Here is a 14,938-nt window from a genome sequence, read left to right on the forward strand (position 1 = left end):
TGGCTTCCCACAAGCAAAGGCAATGGGGAAGCCAACAGGGAAGGTCGCAAGTCGCTCGGGTTAAGTCTCCCCCAACTAGCAGCAGCCTCCCCAAGCCCCACCGCACTTTCACCACACCAGCCCCTCATGCACCGCCCCCCACCCTGCAGCAGCCAACCCAAGGCCCGCCAGGCTCACACTGTGCCGGCCTCCCACACACCCTCCCCCACCCAGCAGCGGCCACTTACCTGCTGCCAGCCTGCTTGCAAGACGCCTGGGACTTGCAGCTTCCTGCTGGCTTCCCCACAGACTTTGGTTGTTGGAAACCAGCAGGAAGTAGTGAAGAGGTCCTCACTCGATGACCTGCGAAACTCGGTTAACAACGGCAACGGGGACTGCCAGTATTGCCGTTACTAAGTAATGCGGTCACATGATGTCACACTTTACAACAGCATCTTTTAGCAACGGAAATTCCAGTCCCAATTACTGTAATTAACCAAGGACTACCTGTAATTATCTTTTTTACACTTGAGATAGGTGTAAAACTTGAAGTAGAGAATGATTTAGCACTTGGTTACTAGATGCAGCCTAGTAAATGTTCTTCACAGGAAAATCCACATAGACCACACACTACAGTATCTAAATCTTGAAGGGAAGAATAACTTTTCTACAAAAGTTGGTAGAAATGAAATGAAATTTAGCTAAGTATTTGGATTTAAATCTAGATACTCCTTTTGAAAATTGAGACTAAAACCACAGGTCCCTAGGAAACAACAATCTTAAATACAATTTATAATAATACCTTTGATTCAAGCGTCAAGGAACTATGTATTTCTCAGATATTGTTACTTACATCTCTTCATTCCTCATCATTAGTCATGCTGGCTAGGATTGATAAAATTCAGAATATCTGGAGAAACACAGATAACCTATCCTTTCTTTATTAGTGCTGTTTAGGATACAGATTGAATAAAAATAGATGATTAAAAATTAATCACACCCATTATTTCTCTTCCTAATTCTTATTGGATCAACTGAAGATAAATATTTTGGTTTGTTTGTTTTCAGTAACAAGGTTCCCAAGACCTGTATCACCTCTACAGGATGTAGCCACTATAATCGGAAGCCGTGAACAACTAGCTGTATTGTTGCAGCTTTATGATAACCAGTTAGAACATGAGGGTACCACAGGATGGGATACCTTACTATGGGTTGTCAATCAACTGTGAGTTCCCCCTTTTTTGTTTCATTTAATAATTTTGTTTCTTAAATAATATTTTCAATGTCTGTCCTTGAAAACCTATACTATAACATGTTTCACCATTTTTCAAATTAATACAGGTGGTATGCAAAACTTTTCATATTTAAAACATACTAATTCAAAACCATTGCTTTTAGATTCAGATGAGGTATTCCAACATTGCTAGACATTTTCCACTGGTCTGATCATTCCAGAAATGTTCCAAACTAAATTTTAAACTGATGTTTCAAGCTCTGGCTATTTCTGGAATGGCCAGAACACTTATGATACCCAAACTCAATTTCAAACTCAACTGTTGTGAACTCAGAATATTTCAAATCTGAAATCTTCTGCACAGCCCTACTTAATATTGACCACATTGTCATGGTTGACTCCTGATGACTTCATGGGCACTGCCTTGTAATTTTATCAGGAACTATACAAAAGTGCAACTATTGCCATTTAGGAACAACAGTTGTAATATATCTCAATTAATTCTTAGCAAGCTTGTATAATATAAGTTTATATTTATAATCAAGTTAAAATTGTAAATAAAGGATTTAAGATAGCATTATTGTGTCTGAAGACCAAAAACAGTGGAGTCTTCCTGAAAAGAATCAGCTTGCTTACATATTGCAAATCTATTAAGTGGAAATCAAATTAATCTCGGTCTTGATTTTTCAGGTTGCCTCAACTTATTGAAATAGTTGGCAAAATCAATGTAGCCTCAACAGCATGTGTTCATGAATTCTCAAGGTTTTTCTGGCGACTTTGCCGAACATTTGGAAAAATCTTCACCAATACAAAGGTATAATGAAATATAACAATTCTCTTTGTATAGATAGTGGAATGATAGCATGGAATTATAGATTTAGAAAGGACATAAGAGACATTAGCTTTCCTTCTCTCAGGCAGTTTTTTCTGTTAATAAGGATACTACAGAGAATATTACCATGATTTAGCTTAATGTTTCCTTATCTATTCTTTTCCTGTTAATTATGGCTTTTCTATAGTAGCGTATAGACCTTAAATGCTTTTATTTCACCACCATTAGAAGATGTGTCTGCTAACATTTTTAATAGTAGTAGTTTATTAATTGATTAGTCCTGTGACCTTATTAGTAAAATAAAATTGAATAAAATAAAATAAAATACATTATCTAATTCCAAAACGAAAATAGATAAAAGAAAATACAGTAATACAATACATATGCAATAATATAAAGAGTCAGTAATCAGATATATGAATCTCCCTTACAGGATACCCCAATTTGTTCAATGTATTGGGTTCTTATAACCGCTGCCTTAGTTATAAACTTAGCAGTTCTGCATACAATATGCACATTAGAACCCAGAAGGAAGTAAGACAGTCTGTAGTTTGGATCCCAGTGTACTGTTCTTTCTAATAGGGATGATAAATATTTAAGCCTAATGGGTACATATAATTGGCAATTGAACAAAATATGAAAAATATTTTCAATGGCTGGTGAACTGCATATGCAGGTTCTCTCATGATATGGCAAGTGGTGGAAGCGCCCATATTTGTCCATGGAGTCCAACAACTCAAAGCTAAGATTTTTAATAGTTTTTCCACTTTACCCTGCAATTGTCTATTTAAATGCAAAGTATATAATTAGAGTTCGAAAACATGCAAATGTGAGTAGATCAGTAGGTACCGCTTCGGCGGGAAGGTAACGGCGTTCCGAGTCGTCATGCTGGCCACATGACCCGGAAGTGTCTATGACAACGCCGGCTCCAAGGCTTAGAAACGGAGATGAGCACCGCCCCCTAGAGTCGGATTCGACTGGACTTTACGTCAAGGGAAACCTTTACCTTTACCTTATATAATTAAAATCCAATAGACTATCTTGCACTTATTGATATGCATGCTAATACTGACAGAAGGCATCTATGTTCTACTTACTAACAACCTTTGTGAAAGAGGTTCACATATTTGCAGCCATTTAGATAAAAATAGAAATTCGTCCATGGTTTCTATTTTTTATCCAGATCTTTGAGGAAAGGCAGGATATTTTCTCCCTTGCAAGGATAGGATTTTCAGTAACAATGCTTGCCAAATATTTCAGTGGATAGTACTAGAACAGCAATAGATCCACAACTGACCACATGTTCTTAAAACATTCTGAATGTTGATTGCCTATAATTTCATATGTAACTGTAACTCTTCATTTCTAAAAGCAATAATGGTCACAAATTTTTTTTTCTATTTTCCTTTTGTTAGTTTTGAATCAGACTGCAGAGAAAACTAAGTTTCTTTATAAACAAGGTTGGGGACATATTTTGGAGATAAAATTCCAATAGAAGAGAATATATGTAGCTCAGGGTTGAACTGCGGAGTCCTTAGTGCTCTCTGAGCTTGGTTGCTACTGAATATAAATGGGGAGCAAACCCTACACTCACACTGATGATGTTACCTAGTTAGAAAATGAAATGTCTGCAAACAAACAACCAAGCTCAGAGAGCACCAAGGACTCCACAGAGATAAAATTTTCTGTGCAAAGTTGCATAACCAAAGCTACACCTAGCTGATAAAAACAAGCACAGAATTCCACCAGAGCCTTCTCCTTGGTGAAGGAGTTGCACTGTGACATCAGTGAAGATTCAGTCCAACTTCCTTCTTCTCTACAACAAGGAAGTCTTCATGTGTAGAGTTACACACATGAAGGCTTCAGGCAACCCCAAATGCTGCACTGAGTTGAAGCTCTCAGGGAAGCTTTTAGTTACGCAACTCTATACTCAGCCTTCCTGCATACTGGACAACCAGTTTTTGCCTGATGTTACGGCATGATTTATGAAGAGGAGAGGCTGTTGACCCTGTTCACACAGTGAGTTCTGCATTTGTTTGCATCACCTGAATGTCTAAAACTGATTCTTTCCATTTTAAACAACATGGTGAGAGTAGTTGCATTTTTAATAACATTAAATTTACTAATGCTGCTGCTACTGACAAATCAGCTTTTTTGGTTAATATTTTACCTGTTATTTAATAAATAACAATGGTTCAGGTAAAATAGCAAATGATTTTGGGGGGAAAAGCCATTAATTCCTAGGTCAAAAAATGGAAGTCAAATATTATAAAATAAAATTCATTTCTTTTTTCTAGACATTTTTCTTCCCAGTTTTCCTTAAATTAATGCTCAATTAATGTATGAGGGAATTATAGATACAAATATTTTGAAGGATTCTTAAAGCATTGTTATTTAATGTCCAGTAATCACATTATGCCTTTATGCCTTACAACTTTAAATAAAACTAAAGTGGTGGCTTTGATTTCTGTTCCATGCTTTAGGTAAAACCACAGTTCCAGGAAATTTTACGGCTCTCTGAGGAGAACATTGGTGGGTATTTTTTTTTCCTATAAACTTGTTGGAAATTAATTGGAAGGAAATGTCAAGACCATCACTTCTATAAATAAAATTTTGGAACATGTTTCAACTGATTTTTTTTTCAATAAAGGACAACAAAGTACCTGAAAATGCTTTTTTGAAAAAAGTTACTGTTTTAATATATAAAAAAGTAAAGAATAACAAATACATCAGAACATATTACATATAGGAAACCTTTCAGCCTAATTTCTAAACACATTATAGACCCTTGACCTCATGGATTGTGGTCATATTGATCAGTCATTCCATTGCTTTGATAGAAAGATACTTCATAAACAAAAAGCGAAAGCATAGCAATGATCCAAAATTGTAAATCTTTGTAAACAACAATGTAAATTATTGTGCTGTTTTTCAACTGTTAAAGAGTAATCGTTTTTTGCTGGCCCCCCATGTTTAATAAATCCTGAAATATGAGATATAAGTCTAAGAAATAAAGAAATAAATATTTGTATAGTGATGAGTTCCATGTTTCTGATACGTAATTCAAAAGTACATCTTGAAACTGTATTGAACATTATAGGACCTTATTAACAAGTTTTGTTGGATATTAGATTAATTAAAATGGGGCAATATTGGGGCAAGCCCACATCATATGAATAAGTGCAATAGATTTGGGATTGTCCAAGACACTTTCCAATACCAATAACAATTTGGGAGTTTAGACATTCCTCATGCATCTAATCCAAGTTACAAAATCAAGAGATATTTTAGTTAGTTATTTGATTTTTATAGCTGACCATCTCAACAAGTGATTAATAATAATAATAAATATTTATTGCAAAATGGTAGCATATACAATTAATTACAATCTAATCAACAAAATATAAAGATAAAAGATGGCAAGCTCAATGAAGCAAAAGGTCTCTCTCTCGCCAAGGCCTAGGTGAAGAGCCAAGTCTTCATGGCTCTTCTAAACAATAGCATAGTAAGGGCCATCCAGATCTTGAGGAGAACCTTGTTCCAGAGGCCAGGCGCTGCTACGGAAAAGGTGTGTTTCCAGGGTCCCAACAGATTACATTGTTTAATTGAAGGAACCTGGAGGACACAATCCTTGCAGGTTTGAATTAGCAGGGCAGATGTTATGGGAGATAGGCAATTTTAGGCAGTCCAAATTCCTCTTGTAATAACTAAAATGGTTAAAACCTGGTAAGTTGATTTAAATATTAAAAGCATACATGCTTTTCATGTGATTAGGAGGCTTTCATCATTAGCTTGTTTCTCAAAGTAATGGGAACTTCCCACTGCATAAATTATGAGTCATTTGCATTTATGGCATATTTTAATATTGTAAATGCTAACAACATTGTATTTTCAATGTAGGCATATGCAGGGAACTCAAAATAGCATATATGCACAAGGAACCCAGAACATACACAGGATACCCTCAAGTTCAATGTTTGAATTTTAGGTTTCTGTTTTTTTAAAGGAGTAAATGTACTTAGTGAAAAAGAGCACACTTTGAGTGAATAAAATATAGAATACTATCTGTTTTCTAGATCTGTATATGTGTAAATGTTTCTTGTGCAAAAAGCTAGATGACAAAAATACAACTATTATTATTATACCATTTTATCTAATTGAGATAATGTTGCTAACTTTTTTCTCGCAGCACTTTTGATCAATTTTTTCTCTGCGTACTTCATTCCTGCTTAGTTCTGTAGCAATTGAAACTGGGTCCATAGAGGAACTGCCCCTGATTTAACTGGGCATTTTTAATAATGTTAGATAATAATATTATGTAAATGTGCATCAACTTGAAAACCATAATTTCTATGCCTTTATTTCTTAATTTTAGACGCTGCAGCAGGGAATGGAGTGCTAACAAAAGCCACAGTTCCTATCTACGCCACAGGTGTACTTACATGTTATATCCAGGTAAAACCTATTCTTCAATTCTGAATTTGAAAAGAGAATAATTATCTTTACTCAAAACTTCTAAATAAAATTTATGTAACTTTAGGAATACTTACATATTGCCTTAGATCCTAAAGTATATTACTTTAAAAAGTGTACAGAAAGAGATTTCTCCATCTTTCCATGGCTACTCCTAAATATACTTTTGCCTGATTAGCCATATTTTTTTCATGGCCTCATTAACCCTGAATACTCCATCTCACCGCATTAAAGAGGTCACATCTGACTGTCAGGAGATCTTTTTGGTGGATGCAGATCACTGCAAGGAATAGAAAACTATTTCCATGAGCTTTCTTAACAAGGTTACATACTTCTACTCTGAAGTATAATTCACTGAGTTCAGTGGGACTTGTTCCTTCTATAATATTAGTTTATAAGCTAAATTAATTTACATTAGGATCTACCCATAGTCACTATGGAGTTGGATGGCCTTATACATTTGTTAAATAAATAAATGTATTTTTCTTTTATATAAAAAGATGATATTTTCTGATATGGACTTCATTCCTTTAAAAAATACAATACAATGTTATTACCAAAGTTCTTTCCCCCTCTATTTCAAGCAGAAAAAAAACCCTTGATGCTGTATTTTACTTTTTTTCTCTTGAAAAACTACATTCACCAATATTTGCTGTACTTCAACAAAGTATCAGTATTTGCAATATTACAAAGCAAAAGCATTAGTATTTGCAGTATTCCTTTTAGTAACAGGAACAGGCCTAGATCAAGCCATTAGTTATACTAACTGATACAATAATCCCTATTCATTTAACTGTGGATTTTGGCATTTGATGTAAGCTGCAGGGAGGCTTTGATCATTTTTATGTACTTTCAGTTTAACAAGTTCAAAACTTCTATAAATATCAAGGTTGGCTGGAAAGACAAATGTAGCAAAAGAATCCAAGTCAAAGTGAAGCATTCAGTATTTCAGAAGCATGCCATGAGAACAAATATGGAAAGAACAATAGATGCATAATTATTGTTATTCATAGCATGTAATAGTTGCTAGTTTGCAAGCATTCTACATGTGTATGTTTTATGCGTTTTTACATATAGTTGGATAGAGTGACTCCATCTATTAATTTGACTGATGATTCAGTGAAAATAACAATATAAGTGGTTGCTGTTCCCTGACTAATGGTTTGGTATTTTGTGGCAGGGGACAGGGGTCATGGTACAGTATAGATCAAAGGGCATGGTTGACACAAGGGTCCCAAAATATTACTAGATTTCCCTTAGTTAAAAACTTAGAATGTGGTACACTTCCTGATACAGGGATGGGAAATTTAAATTTATGTTTTTAAACTTCTGCTTTTAGGAAGAAGACCGCAAGCTGTTAGTAGGATTTTTAGAAGATGTAATGACTATGCTTTCATTATCTCATGCTCCTCTTGATAGCCTAAAAGCATCTTTTGTGGAATTAGGGTAAAGTATATTATATTGGAACTGGTATTAAGGGGTTATTGTTTACATACAGCTTCAGATGTAAGAATTTAGTATCAGAGATTTTGGAATTCTGTTCCTAAATATTTGCATCAGTACAGAAATCAAGTGATTTCTGTATAATGTTTCTGCAGGCAAGCAATACTGTTACGTTTTGTGACATTTCTCCAGCAAAAAATGCTGGAGTGCCTTACAGTTTTTAGCACACTGATATACAGTAGCAATATTCTCAAATTACCTTAATTATAATTAATTGGAAGAAAAACTTACGTTAGCTTCGGTATAATAGTAAACCAGTTTGATAAGCAGTACAAATGAACATATTAATATTAATTAATAATAATTAAAAAGATAATTGAGTACATGAAACTCATTATCTGAAGTTTGCTTGTTTGTGTAGCGCCTGCAGTATAAATGGTAGCATTTAGGAAAGTTAAATGTTTGCTCCAAAGAGCTCCTACTCTAAAAATATGCTTTTGGTGATAAACAGGGTTGAACATGAACAGAATGTAACTGCAGGCACTTTTGTTTTTGCTTTGAGGATTCAGGTTAGCTAAGGGCTTCACTGAGAAAGAAAATATGAGAAAATATTTGAAGGGAGAAGGAAAGTACAAAATAAGTGGAGTTGTTTGAAAGCAAATTACTATATATAGCTCAGGCCTGATTGTTTTGTGTTCTCAGTGCAAACCCAGCATACCATGAATTGCTGCTAACTGTATTATGGTACGGAGTTGTCCATACGTCAGCACTTGTTCGGTGCACAGCTGCCAGAATGTTTGAGGTAAGTGTTTATTGAACATACTTTAGATATTAATCATTTTATTCCCTCAAGAAATACCAGTTGCCCTTCCCTGGTTATCTCCTGTGCCTATCGCCATTTAATTCCTCTCTTCTCAAAGACCCTGGATGTGAGACAGAGGGGAAGACTTACAGTCAAGAGGATATAGTGTGGGGCTCCAGGATGCATCTTTTTTCACATGGGGGTACCAGTTGTGTTAAAAATGCCGTCAGAAGGGAAGTATTTGGGAATGGGGAAAAATAGTCATTTATCTCACCTAATATATATAGATTCCTAAAAGTACATTTTAATGTATTCTGTTTTAAAACATTTTAAAGTAGTTGTGCACTGTGTGATGGAGCAGGATGTTAACCCTATACTTTGAAATGAAATTTTCAACATTCGTTTCTTTTTTTTAAGTATTGCTTTATGTCATATGCCCTTGTGAGACATTTCAGGGTACCATGCAAAATTAGACTATTTTATTTCTGACTTGAATTGGCGCACTGCATGCTTAGAAACTTCCATTAGCTATGAGAAGTCATTTCAGTGCTGAATTCAGTGTTCAAACCAGCCGTCAATTGTAAATATCTTGTGAACTGGACATTGTCGATTAAAAGCAGAAAATTGTTTCCAATAATAACATCTGAAATTGCCTATATTGTGATTAAAAATAAATATTAAGCAAGGAAAAGAACAGCATGTTTTTCTTGTTTTACTTGACATTGCTCCTGGTGGTACATAGAACTGAAACAAAGGGGGTACAAAAACCATTTATGATCCCTGATTTGACCATGCAGCAAAATGTACAAGCAATAAGATGGAGATACTTGTTTTCAGCTTTATATCAGATTATCCACTTATTTTAAGTTACTCCTTGGATTTTAACAATGTCACCTTAGTAGCACCTTGAAAATTCTAGTGGGAAGGTAGACTACACCTTTAATGAGTAGATTGGAGTGTTCTTCAGAGCATTTTCGTGCCCAAAAACAAATCATTTGTTCCTGATCAATACATAAGGGACTTCTTGCCATTTTTCCTGCATGTACAATGATATTGCTCTAATTTTAAGCTTTCACAGTGGAGCAATTCAAGATAAGAAATTAAATAGAAATATTAGTAATACTGTATATTAGTAATTAGACAGGAAGCTCTGGCGTGGGCTGGTCCATGAAGTCATGAAGAGTCGGAAGTGACTGAATGAATAAACAACAACAACATATTAGTAATATATTACTTGCACATAAGTGGCTTCTAAAGGCCATTTAGATCTAAAACAAACTTGCAGGAGACAAAGAACTGCGGTAAATATAGCATATAAGATTAGAAACAGGGTTTTATTTTGTTATGCCACATATTTCTTCCTGATAAGATGACCTGGTTTGGCAGTATTGAGAACTGAATCTTTACTTGAACTGTCTTATGTTTTCAAACATACCCAGTGGCTAACCTGCGTTACTATCCTGTGAGTCTCTTTCCTCATCTAAGCTGTTTTTCTATGAGAATTGTGGAATGAAGAAAAAGGCTAAAGGAATCTGTGCCCAATCAATCTTTTCTAGTTTTTTTTAAGTTGTGGTGTAAATGCTATTTCATATGCCATATGTATTTCCTTTTTATAATTCAGCTGAAATAGCAACAATATGCATCTATAATTAACTCTAATATAATTATATAAGGGTTAATTGCGTAGTAAAGAAATGCAAGTATCTGATGTTAGTATAAACTAACATGCTGTTTTTTACCTAGCTTTCCCTTTTGTTTTGTGTGTGTGTGTGCGCGTGCATTTATATTAAATTGAACATAATCTTGAGTATTCTGTGTTGATCCAGATTTGATCCTGGTTTGAACACTATCCATGCACAGTAAGAACATTAACTCGAATCTCTGTTGTAGTGCAAGAGTTAAAACCATGGGTGGGCAATGGTTCTGTAGTGTACTACCTATTACCTGCTGAGTGTTTAGATTTTTACGTAGATTGCAGGAGTAGGTAGCTCGTTATTTGGTACAGCCAGGCATTTATGATGTCATGTAAGAGTACAGATTCAAGTTCTATTAATATGAATTAATTATATTTTTAGTCACTAGAGATCCTGAAATTGTACTCTTGCTTTTTAAATTAAATACATTAATGATCTACACAAATGCTGTAGTATAAAAGCAAAAACTATACAAGACTGAAGTCAGCCCACCCCTGGTTATAACAAGACAAGTAATCATCATTGCTTCCTGTCAATATGTCCTACTATTACATCTTAAAATCAAAATACATTCTAAAATGAGAATTCAGGTTCTCATGATCATCTGATATGTAAATCTTCTTGCTATCTCAAGCTTGTACTTTGAAGTTCTTTTTTTCCTAGGAATATATTACTAAGTAGTTAAAAGCCATGGTTAGGGTTAAAGAAAGTTTATTTAAAAAAAACTAATGAAACACTCTTAGTGATAGTAAATAGGAATTATGTCAGAACTGTGCATTGTTTGAGTTTCCAGTGAAGTCTTTCCCAACTTGCTGCCCTTTACATTTATACCTTACAGAATCCCAGCCAGTATAGACACCCTTACTACAGAAACACAGACAATTAAAATCAAGTTTATGCCCTTTTTCAGACAGAAAGGATGGTTTGTTTCTAGGATTAAAATATTCTGACACATATGAGTTTGCTGAGTCAGGTTTTAATGCTCAGCTGCCAGCCCCAGACTAATGGCAGTCTTACAAGAGCTTAACTCTAATAGAATTTGTTGCCATTTTCTACATTTTTTTTACCCCACCCTTCAAATTATGATTTTTGAGTACTGCAGTGGCAGTAGAGCCCAGGTTATGCTCACAAATCACAGGAACTGTTTTGGAGTCCTTGATGTATCTGTTCTTCATGTGGAATCAGTTGGATAACTCTCCAGTGAACATGACAACAGCACTCCTGCATTTGGGAATAACTCAGTTTCTTATGAAGAACTATAATGAGATAGCCAAAATGGAGCTTTATAAACATCATACCATTAATCTGAAATTGAAACACTAACATTCAAGATGCTGTCAGGATCTTTGATTGTTTTGTCACCTAACAGCTCTACAGTTTGTCTGTGTCGCCTGCTTGGGCCACTTACGCTTTCATCATGCTTTCTGCATAGTTATATTAAAAGAGCACTTTAGCATAGCGAGATTTGCTTCTAATTTTGGTTTGCTTTTTGTGTTTCTCTTCCTCTTGGTTACGCTGTTCTTCCCATGATACTGTGCTCACTCTTTCCGTGCATCACCTGTGATACCCCTCTGCTCTGCCCACTCAGCTGTTGGTGAAGGGGGTACATGAAACTCTGGTAGCTCAGAGAGTTGTTCCTGCTCTCATTACTCTCTCCAGTGACCCTGAAATGTAAGTTTCCCGACTGTCTTCTACAACTAGCTCCCTCTTACAACTTGTCAAGAAATAAACCATCAGAATGTATTCGTTAATACTCAAATACTTTTTTAAAAACTATACTAAGTATTAAATATACTCAGTATCTTTAGCAACTAAATACTTTTACAAACAAGCTCAAGCTCATTCAAAACTCTACTAACTAGTAAAATAGTTGGGAAAAAAATAATGCAACATTAAACTTAATTCTTTTGAAACAAAACTATAATAACTTTTTCAGCGTCTGAACAAGTTTCAGATGCCATCATACTGCTGTTTGTTTCTTCCATGCTGAAGAGGGATGCTAATTTCACTAATACATTACTGCCAGTAAATGCTAAAGCATGAAGAGAGTCCTTACCTATTTTAATGCCCTGTGTGGGTGACTAAACTTAGAAAGACTGGTGATTCTGCCTGCCCATCCTCAGTCACAGCTAACTTAGTTATCCTTCCAGTTTAAAACCATTTTTATTGCATGTTGACTGGTTTACAGCTGACTCTTCGAGGCATGCGTGAAGCCTTAGTTGACAAGCGGGTTGCTCCGGCCCTTGTTACCTTGTCCAGTGATCCTGAATTGTGAGTTTCTGATTGTGACCTTGAGTTAATCTTTCTGTGTCTCTCTCTTTTTTTAATTTTGATACTTCCTGGTCTAATTCGTGTCACTGCTAGAAATTAATAACTTAATGGAGTTTCAAAATTAGTATTTTATTTTTAATTAAAAATTATTTTACCCTTAAGAGCTGAGTATTTGTTTTGTTTTGCTCCTAGCTCTGTAAGAATAGCCACAATTCCTGCTTTTGGGACCATAATGGAAACAGTCACTCAGAGAGAGGTAAGATTTCTGCATATTGTACTAGGATAATCCCAGTTTGTAGCCAATAACAACTGAACTATATTTTAAAAAAAAGTTTTCAGGGTATCTGTATTTATCACAGTTTCTAATTAAAATGAGCAACCTTTTCATTCCAGAGGGCTATTTACAGCAATGTGGAATACAGGTAGTCCTCATTTAGTGACCACAGTTGGGACTAGCAAAGCGGTTGCTAAGTGAAACCGCAACTGTGCTTACAATCTTACTTCAGCTTTCCTTTGTTTTATTGACCTGCGAAGGTCATAAATGTGAGGATTGGTCATAAAGTTACCGTCGTAACTGCAAACGGTCACTGTATGAGGCAGTCACTAAGCGAGGACTGCTTGTACACTTGCAGTTATATCCCACTGATGGCTGAGGTACACAAACAAGATGGCAAGGTCCTTGCCTTCATTTTGTCATACACCAGACAGACTTAGCACCTATCACTAAGTCCTCTTCACAACTCAGCCCTTGATAGAGTCCCACTTAGTTGTGAGTGGGGTACATGATTGAAATAGGGAAAATAATACATGAGGATGATTTCATCATGTACTTTCATCTTCACCCCAGTTACTCTCTGGCCTGTTCACAAATTGTTTGGTGGGCTGCCTGGAGCAGTAAGTATTCATTTATTTGATTTCTGTAGCTGCCCATCTTGCAAATGCAACTCTGGGCAGCTACCAATATGTTAAAAGCAATAAAAAAACAATAAGAGCAAAAGCATAAAAACCTCTAATGGTCACTGGGAACAAACCCAATAACACTTAACAGTAGTAATATCTCATGGGCCATCTAACCTCCCAACCACCATGTCCTAAAGCACATCCAGATCTTCAGTGCTTTCTGAAAGGTGGGCAGGGTTGGGGCAAATCTAATCCCCAGGGTAATGGTGTTCCAGAGGACAGCTGTGACAGAAAAGGTCTGCTTCCTAGGTACCATTATATGGCATTCTTTAATTGAGGGGACCTGGAGCATGCCCACCTCTCAGATTTAGCGGGATGGCTAGAAATAATGAGGGATGGGTGGTCCTGCAAATAATCCAGCCCCATGCCATGAAGGGTTTTATAGGTGGCAATCAGCACTTTGAATTCCAACCAGAAACACTGGAAGCTAGCACAGCTAACAGAGCAGAGGTGTAACATGGGCATATCAAGGTGTGCCCATAACTCCCTGAGCTGTCCATTCTGGACCAGTTGCAGGTTCTGGATAATTTTCAAGAGTAGCCCCATTTAGAGAACATTGCAGTAATCCTCTCAGAAGGTGACTAGGGCATGAGTGACCATGAGCAGTGCCTCACAGTCCAGGAAAGGCTGCAGCTATGCACAAAGTTGTACACAAGCCTTCCTGGCCATGGCAGCCACCTGCTCTTCAAACAGGAGTCCTGAGTACATGAGGACCCCCGCCCCCCGATTGCACACTGGTTCTGTTTGGTGTCATGCAACCATGTCCAGAACCAAAGATGGAAAAACACCAGATACATGGGGCCCTAAAACCCAAAGCCACTTAGTCTTGCTAAGATTGAGCTGAAGCCTGTTCTTCCCCATCCAGATCTTCACAGCCTCCTAACACTAAGACAGAAACTCCACAGTATCGCTTGGCCTGGGTCAGAGATATAATGCTGGGTAGCATCATCAGCCTTAGGATGACTTCACCCAGCAGCTTCATGTAGATGTTAAATAGGAGTGGGGAGAATGGTGAGCCCTTAGGAAACCACAGAGAAGGGGCCATGGGCTAGATCTCTTCCAGCCATTAACATGAAGTGGAACTAGCCCCAGAGGAAGGAGGAGAAGCAGCACAGAACTGTGTCTTTTACTCCTAACTCCCAAAGCCAGCCCAGAAGGGTACCATGATTGATGGTATCAAAAGCACACAACACCCCCATCCTCCTTCTCCCACTAGAGATCATCCACAAATGTGATCAATGCTGTGTCAA

General features: G+C 36.5%; 1 protein-coding gene across 6 annotated transcripts in view; it reads left to right on the forward strand.

The window, feature by feature from the left end:
- Nucleotides 1–14,938, forward strand: part of RELCH (RAB11 binding and LisH domain, coiled-coil and HEAT repeat containing) — a 69,836-nt gene that overhangs the window by 46,718 nt on the left and 8,180 nt on the right. For 4 of the 6 annotated variants that reach the window (XR_010067620.1, XM_063298783.1, XM_063298781.1 and 1 more), the window contains 8 exons: nucleotides 1,048–1,204; nucleotides 1,904–2,027; nucleotides 4,529–4,577; nucleotides 6,421–6,500; nucleotides 7,858–7,964; nucleotides 8,664–8,763; nucleotides 12,046–12,128; nucleotides 12,921–12,984. Coding sequence is in view for 4 of the 6 variants with exons in the window: in XM_063298783.1 (XP_063154853.1) it covers nucleotides 1,048–1,204; nucleotides 1,904–2,027; nucleotides 4,529–4,577; nucleotides 6,421–6,500; nucleotides 7,858–7,964; nucleotides 8,664–8,763; nucleotides 12,046–12,128; nucleotides 12,921–12,984 (764 nt within the window). In the remaining 2 variants the exon portion in view is untranslated. Of the gene's footprint in view, nucleotides 1–1,047; nucleotides 1,205–1,903; nucleotides 2,028–4,528; nucleotides 4,578–6,420; nucleotides 6,501–7,857; nucleotides 7,965–8,663; nucleotides 8,764–12,045; nucleotides 12,129–12,645; nucleotides 12,729–12,920; nucleotides 12,985–14,938 lie in introns of those variants that run through there. The other 2 variants (XR_010067621.1, XM_063298782.1) reach the window with 2 other exon arrangements.

This window comes from Candoia aspera, chromosome 3 (assembly GCF_035149785.1).
Source record: "Candoia aspera isolate rCanAsp1 chromosome 3, rCanAsp1.hap2, whole genome shotgun sequence".
NCBI lineage: Eukaryota > Metazoa > Chordata > Lepidosauria > Squamata > Boidae > Candoia > Candoia aspera.